Here is a 7,180-nt window from a genome sequence, read left to right on the forward strand (position 1 = left end):
TGAGTGAGTGGGGGGTAGTGTTTGAGTGAGGGGATGAGTGGGCAGTGGGAGTCTAGGTGCTAGGTGTAAGAATGTGCACAGCAGGGTGCAAGGAGGGGGCTGCATGGGTGTGACAGGGGCCTGGGCAGGTGCAGCTGGTGGCACACCATGTGTGTCTGGAGTGCAGGGAGTGAAAGCTGGGTCCTGGGAGGAAGAGAGCTGAAGTGCAGAGGATCCTGTAGGGATGAAGCCATGGGGCAGGGCCTCTGCAGACCCCTTGGGCACTGTTGTCCCACACCAGGCTGTACACAGGTTTATGGCTTTACCCTGCAGACAGCTGGGGCTGTGGGAAAAGCTTTATCAGCACCCGGTCCAGAGAGCAAGGGTTGAGCCAGGGCTGGAGCCAAGGCAGGGCTGGGTGGCCTTGGCACTTGCCCCAGTGCTCTGCAAAGAGGGTGAGGGCCTCTCCCCAGCTGCCTGAACCCTTTGCCTTGCTCAGCCCTCCCAGTCTGATCTCACCTCCTCCCCACTTTTCTCAGCAGCCTGCTGGAGGTGGGCAGTGGGTGGGTGATGCTGCAGGGTGCCCATAGGAGCGCAGGGTGTGCTGCTCCAGCTGGCAGCTCTGTTTGGGAAGCATTTGCAGATTGTTTTAGGGACTGTGGTCCCTGGGTGCCTGCAGAGCACCAGCTGTACGTTGAGGTGCTGCAGGGCCTGGCTCAGGGCAGTGTGGGCAGGAGATGCTGGCCAGGCTCTGCCCAGGGCAACTACAGCCAGGGCAAGGTTGAACCAGCAGGTAGAGACCTGCTCGGCATTGTGCACCATACCGTGCAGAGGAGCAGGAGGCTGTGGCCAAGAAACCCCACACCGGGGCAGATGGGTTTGCAGCTGCGGGGTGAGGATTCTGCGTGTCCTTTTCCATCTCTCCGGTTGCCTCACGGAGGTTTTTCTGCCAGGGCACACGTGAGCTGGTGCCCATATCACCCTGCCGGCCTCGGGCACGCCCGAGGGACTCCCCGTGGAGAAGCCCCTAGCCTGGAGGGCCTGGCCCGGGCCTCCTGGGGGCCGTCCAGCCCTTTGCAGCCCCCTGGCTGCCCTGGGCTCGGCTGGCTCCCACCCAGCCGGCCCCGGGCTGGCGTTTGCCCGGACGCCTCCCTGCGAACCTGCTGCGGGCGGTGCGGGCCGGCCCCGCCTGCCCTTCCTCGCCATCGGGAGGAGCAGGCAGCTGCGGGGCAGAGCCGGCTCTGGAAGGAGCGTGAGGGGGAGTGAAACGCGAGTGGGGACGCGGCGCAGGCGGGACGGGACAAGAGGGCTCGGCTGTGCCCGCCACCAGGTACCGCGGGAGGTGGGCAGGGGCTGCCCAGCGAGGGAGCTGCGCTGCCCGCCTGCGGCTCCGGCAGCCGAGCCGCCCTCCCGTGCCCTCGGCAGCAGCTCGGACGCGCACCCTCGCTCAGGGACCCATCTGGTCCGGCTGCTTCTGGGGACCGGCGGCCAGGCCCCGGCCGTCCTGCAAGCAGGGCAGGGTTTGAGCTGTGCGGATGGGTTCGGGTGGCCCTGGCGCTGCGTTCGGTCTGAAGAGGGGGTGCGGCTTCTCCCGGAGCTGGCAGGCGGGACAGAAACGGCGCCGCTCCCTGCGCGCCCCACGACTCGATGCCCGCGGGCTCTCCAGAGGCTGCCGGGCTCTCCGCGGCTCTTCCCGCGCTGAGGAAGCCGAGCCGCGCAGCCTCTCCCCGTGGAGATGCTGTGGCGAGGTTTGTGCCCTCTACATGAACCCCAGGAGCTTCTGGGGAGGCTTGGAGCAGCCAGACGAGGGGAGCCCCTGTGCGGCAGCGGTCTGCCACCGTGATGCGGGAGCATTACTCCTGAGACTGGGTGGGCTTTGCTCTCCCGGCCCCAGGTGGTGGCTGGGACTGGCTGGTGACACTGCCGTGGGAACTGCTGTGCTGCAGGGGCGGGGAGGCTGCTCGGTGTCCCTCCTAACCTAAGCCCTCTGCCCCAGCTGCCTGTCAGACTCACCCTTCATGCCAGGGAAGCTGCGGAGGAGCGGAAGGGGGGTGCTGGAGAAGAAGCGGTGGCAGAGCTTAGAGGAGAGGGGCACTGTGGGTGCCCAGCTGGGCCACCCTGTGCTTGCAAGGTGGGTGCTACATTTTGCTGGGGAGACATCCCCACATCACAGCCTTCACCTCCCACCAGCCCAGTGCGGCTCTCGATGGGTGAGGTGGCACCACGCAGCTGTCTGCACACGTGGCTCCACGGCTCACCCCCGCCTCCTGACAGATCCCAGACCTGTGATCCCTCCTTTGGCAAGGAGACCGAGCAGGCTGCAGTGGCCACAGGCACACAGCAACACCCCTCCCCCTGCCCATCCCCATCGGTGAGTCTTGGGGCACTGGGGCCCAGGAGGAAGGACCTCAGCCTCAGCATCATGGTGCTGGCAGGATGCTTCCTGCAGGGTGGGTGCTGAGGGAGGGCCCATTTATTCATGGCAGAAGTGGTGACAGAGCTGAGGGACTGCAGGGTGCCTATGGTGCCAGGTCTTTGCCCTGTGCACCATGCCACACTGGCCCTATGTCCTGATGTCCCTCACAGCTGAGCAAGCACACTGCCAGCTACCGCAGAGCCTTCGGGGAGCTCGGCAGGCAGGAAGCACTGCTGGCCTGCGTCTCCTGTGCCTGGCAGAGAGAGATGCCCTACCATGGCCGCCTCTACATCTCCTCCCACCGCATCTGCTTCCACTCCAGCCTTCTGCTCAAGGACATCAAGGTGGGCTGGGGATGGGCTGGGGATGGGCTTGGGGCCAGCAGCTCCAGCCGTGGGCACAGGCAGGGCACACAGTGACGCTGCCTGGCCCCTCTGGCACAGGTGGTGGTCCCGGTGGCCTCCATTTCAGCCCTTAAGAAGACAAACACAGCGCTTGTGGTGCCCAACGCGCTCAGCATCCGCACGGCCAAGGGGGAGAAGGTGCAGTGGGGACAGGGATGGTGCTGGGGGGCAGCTCAGTCTAGGGCCAGCTGTGGTGTCCTGGCCCCTGCAGCTAGCAGGCTCGGCCGTGACTGAGGGAACAGCTCTGGCACAGCCTCTTTCCCACTCCCTGGCAGTTCCTCTTCGTGTCGCTGCGCCAGCGAGAGGCTACGTACCGGCTCCTGAAGTCAGTTTGCACACACCTGGAGGTATGTACTGTGCTGGGGGCCAGGCCCGGGGTGGGGCTCTGTTCCCTCCACTGCAGGGCTGTTGGGGTGCCTGGCAGCCTTTTTCATCTCTTCTTGTCCAGGACAGCAGCCACAGTCCTCTGCCCTCTCTGAGCAACGAGGAAATCCTTAGGAAGCCTCTGGTAAGGTCAAGAAATAGCATGACTTTGGCACATCCCTGGGCCCCTGAGCTGAGATGAAATGGATGCAGTGGTGGCAGCCCACACTGTGTGGGTGTCTGTCCCCAGGGAAGACTTTCTGGGGGAAGTGTGGGATTGAAAGCCCCAGCCCAGGGTGGTGCAGGCCACAGGACCCACAGCCTCCTTCCTCTAGAGCAGCATGAGTCTGCATCCCATTGCTGTGGGGTAGGGGCCTTGAGGACATGTACCACGATCAGGGCTCATCTTCTTTCAGACCTCGAGCCACTCAGACCTGGATCAGAGCACCCCTAAACCAGACAGCCTCCAGGAGCTGCCAGGTGAGTGGCCACCCACGGCAGCCCTGCTTGTGCCTGTCCACACTTCTGCCCCATGGCTGCTCTCAGCTCTGATCCCCAGCCCCACAGCTCCAGGTCCCCAGGACCCCCCCCCAGCCTGGGGCAGATGTTGAATGTCTCCTGTTTGCACCTAGATGGGCTGAGCCTGGCACCCAGGCAAGCAGAGGGGGAGGACGATGGAGAAGCCAAGACACCAGCTCCAAGCAGCGCTGAGCGAGTGCCCTTGGCAAAGCCCTGCAGCTTCTGGGGTGGGTCAGGGAGCCCAGGGGAGGGCAATTGCTCTTGGAGGTTGGCCCCAGGGCTGGTCCCTGCCACTGGGCAGAGCCAACCGTGGGGGCTGTGAGGCTCTCAGCAGCTCAAGCACTGACACCATCCTATCCTGGCAGGTGGATCCCACACCACACTGTGGGCCTGGACCACCATGCAGCTGAGCCCCCTCAACATCATCATCCTCATCTACCTGCTGCTGTGAGTCCCCTGGACACACTCTCATACCTCAGGGCTGTGGGTCACCATCCCTGCTAGACCCTGCCACAGCCCAGCTCTCTAGCTGTGCTACTGGCAGCCTCACTCCCCCTTGGGCACCTGCAGGGGGGGCCATGACTTTCCTGCTCTGTCCCCCTTTGGGGCTGACCCCATGCCTGTCCCCCAGGATGGTGGCCCTGCTGCTGTCTTCAGGGTACATCAGTCTGCGCATCATGGAGCTGGAGCAGCAGCTGGCATCCATGGGGGCTTGGCCAGACCTTAATATATCACACCAGTGAGTGATGAGGGCTAGGGGCCCCTCTGAGCCCAGCACAGCAGGGACCCCCCCATCACTGCCTCCCTCCCCCAGGGACAAGAAGACATGAGGCCAGCGAGGACCCAGTTGTTACTGGGCACCAGTATCCGCTTCAGTCCAGGGGGAAAGGCTGAGAGTCTTCTGTCCTGGAGCCTTCCAGCCCACCCCGTGTGCCTGGGGCTCCCCCCAGGCTGGGGGCTGTGTTTCATTCTTCCCCTGGCTGCTCACCCTGAGCAGGATGAACCTGGCAGTTCCCAGGGGCAAAGAGTCACACAGGTTGTGGCTGAGGTCACCCACCTGGCCCCAGCCTTCCCTGCCAAGGGAGGTGGCAGGCAGAGGTGAGCCTGGTGCTGAGCATGGACATTAATAAAGATGTGAGCCCACTGCAGCTCTGGGGTGCTGTGTGCTGGGGGGGAGGTGGGGGGTGCACACTGCTCCTCAGGACACGTGGCTGCCTTATTTCTGGGGGAGCTCATAGCCTCCCTTCACTTGTCCCAGCTGCAGGCAGGGTGTCCTCCAGGTAGCAAAGCACAAGCACCAACCCCTGCCCTGATTCTGCAACACCTCCTCCAGCTCCAACCTCCTTTCCCACCCCCGGGAACAGTCTGGGACAGCAGCAGGACCAGGGAGCTTTTACTGGTGGGTGGAGGGCTGGTGGTGGAGGAGGCTCCAGGTGCTGATGTCCCGGGTGGAGAGGTGGGGGTGGCAGGAGAGCAGGGGGACGTACCCTGAGCTACCTCCCAGTGCCTGGAGGCTCCGGCTGCGGGTGGCAACTGGAAAGAAGGGGGACAAGGAGGTGAGAGGGAGGCAGCTGAGGGGGGCACAGGGCCCCACAGGCAGCCAGGCCCCCAGCTCTTACCATACTCCTTCCCCAGGATAGGTTTCTCTTGCCAGAGGATGGATCCCCAGCGGGTGCAGGGTCCCAGATACACAGCAGGGACAATCGGGTCCCACCAAGCCACCTCCTTCAGGTGCTGGGCATAAGCTGGGGGTGGGGGGAGCAGAGATGGGGATGGGGCACAGGAAGACCTGCACCCCACAGCAGGCTTCTTCTGACCCAAAGCCCTTTAGCTCATGTCATTCTCATCTGGTTGAGGGGCTCTGGGGCTTCCTCTCCACCCCCAAGGTAGGGAAACTGAAGCATGGACAGGTCCTTGCTCCACTGTTTTCTCCTCCCAGTTCCCTGTTCCATTCCACCCAACCCCAGCCTCTCCGACCCCAGACCCCCCCAGCTCAGCTCCATACCTGGGGGCAGGAGGTCCTGCTTCCCCCAGCCAGCCTGGGCCCCCTGCCAGCAGCTGCGGGAGCTGCAGGAGGTGAGGGTGTACCAGGGCTGCTCGGCCTGCTCGTCCCTGCTGCTCATCCCTGTGGCCCAGCTCTGCCCCATGGCATCCCAGCCCATGGGGGTGGTCTTCCAGCGCACAGCCTGCTTCAGCAGAGGGACCTGCCGTGGCCCCCACAGCTTTATGTACTGGTCACTGGGGGTGGGAGGGAGGTGTCAGGGTTTCGTGCCTCCCCCAGCAGTGCCCCAAGCACACCTTGGGGGATACAGGGCAGTGCACCACTGTGGGATGGCTTTCAAGGCAGCAGGGGCTGGTGGGGCTGGGGATCCCCTCAAGTGGTGGGAAGTAAGCCAGCAAGGTCAGAAGAGCTGCCACAGCCCCCCCACCCCCCAGCCAGATCCCCACTGGCAGCCTTCCCTTCTTCCCCCCATGGCAGCCAAGGCACAGCCAGGCCTGCGAGGCTGTGGCAGTAGCACAGGGCTCTAGTTGCCAGGGTAGGGGTTTCTCCTTCCCTAGATGAGGGTCCCACCTGTACAGGGGCAGTGGGACCTCTTTCTCAAGGGTGCTCTGCAGGACCCAGGGCCTGGACTCCATGCCTGGCACTGCCCCCAGCCTCACTGCAGCCAACCTGGAGCAAACAATGCCAGAACTGGCACCTGGCAACTGCCCCACCCCCGGGTGGGGGAGGGGCTGGGGGACCTGCAGCAGGGCAGAGGCACCTTTGATCCCTTCCCACTCTGGAGAGAAGAGGGGCAGGGCAGGGCAGCCTGGGCCTGGACCTCCCTGATTTTCCAGCAGCAGGAAAGCAAACACGAGTGGGCAGGAGGCAGCAATAAACCACAGGCAAGGCTGTCCTGGAGAGCTAGCAGCTGAGTCAGCAGCTGCTGCTGCAGGGACCCTGGAGCTGCAGCACTCACCTCCCTGTGGAAAGCCAAAGAGCAGGCACCAAGCCCAAGAAACATCACTTCACAACTCGTTTAATGCCAGTCAGATCGCAGTGCTCTCTGGAATTGTTTTTCCCACCACACGATGCCTTACACAGAACAATGCCACACGGTTGCAGACATTAATCACAGACTGAAGGACCTGCTCAGCCCACAGGGTTCAGTGCTCACAGCCTGGAGCTGCCCTGAGCATTGCCCTTTTCCCCAGGTAATAGCTGTGATGCCCTCTGGCCAGTACAGACTGCTGAGTGTGCACACACCCTCCCACACTCACTCCTGCAGTGACCACTTCTGGGAATGCCACTCCTGCCCTGGCAGCTGTGAGCAGGGTAGGGGAAGGAGCTTGTGCCATGCTCAGAGCTAAGGCAATCTGAACAGCTGTTATCAGCCAGCATGCTCAGATACAGAGCCTGGAAATGACTTGGTCCTCCCTGCCAAGCATGGTGAGAGAAGCCACAATGAGCCAGCCTGGTCCCAAGGCAGCTCCCAAGTGAGAAAACTGAGATGTGGTT

The 7,180-nt window shown here is 63.4% G+C and overlaps 2 protein-coding genes across 3 annotated transcripts; one reads left to right on the forward strand and one right to left on the reverse strand.

Moving 5' to 3' along the window:
- The first annotated feature begins 1,191 nt into the window (after positions 1-1,191).
- On the forward strand, positions 1,192-4,819 carry LOC137450174 (GRAM domain-containing protein 2A-like). 2 transcript variants are annotated; one of them, XM_068156437.1, is made up of 13 exons: positions 1,304-1,309; positions 1,584-1,727; positions 1,976-2,110; positions 2,254-2,350; positions 2,566-2,739; positions 2,839-2,937; positions 3,075-3,146; positions 3,248-3,307; positions 3,579-3,642; positions 3,795-3,908; positions 4,047-4,128; positions 4,313-4,420; positions 4,496-4,819. In XM_068156437.1, the coding sequence occupies exons 2-13, from the start codon at positions 1,627-1,629 to the stop codon at positions 4,509-4,511; spliced, it is 1,122 nt and encodes a 373-aa protein (XP_068012538.1). In that variant the 5' UTR covers positions 1,304-1,309; positions 1,584-1,626; the 3' UTR covers positions 4,512-4,819. The 2 variants fall into 2 exon arrangements, with proteins under 2 accessions (XP_068012539.1, XP_068012538.1); XM_068156438.1 differs by lacking the exon at positions 1,584-1,727 and having other exon boundaries at positions 1,192-1,309.
- A 255-nt stretch (positions 4,820-5,074) lies between these two features.
- TEKTIP1 (tektin bundle interacting protein 1) lies at positions 5,075-6,318 on the reverse strand. The gene is made up of 4 exons (XM_068156146.1): positions 6,254-6,318; positions 5,687-5,919; positions 5,301-5,426; positions 5,075-5,214 (listed from the first exon to the last, which is right to left on the reverse strand). The coding sequence occupies exons 1-4, from the start codon at positions 6,316-6,318 to the stop codon at positions 5,075-5,077; spliced, it is 564 nt and encodes a 187-aa protein (XP_068012247.1).
- Positions 6,319-7,180: the final 862 nt, after the last annotated feature.

The sequence above is a fragment of the Melanerpes formicivorus genome, unplaced genomic scaffold (assembly GCF_026170545.1).
Source record: "Melanerpes formicivorus ecotype bairdi unplaced genomic scaffold, bMelFor1.0.p_v2 SCAF_34, whole genome shotgun sequence".
Classification (NCBI taxonomy): Eukaryota; Metazoa; Chordata; class Aves; order Piciformes; family Picidae; genus Melanerpes; species Melanerpes formicivorus.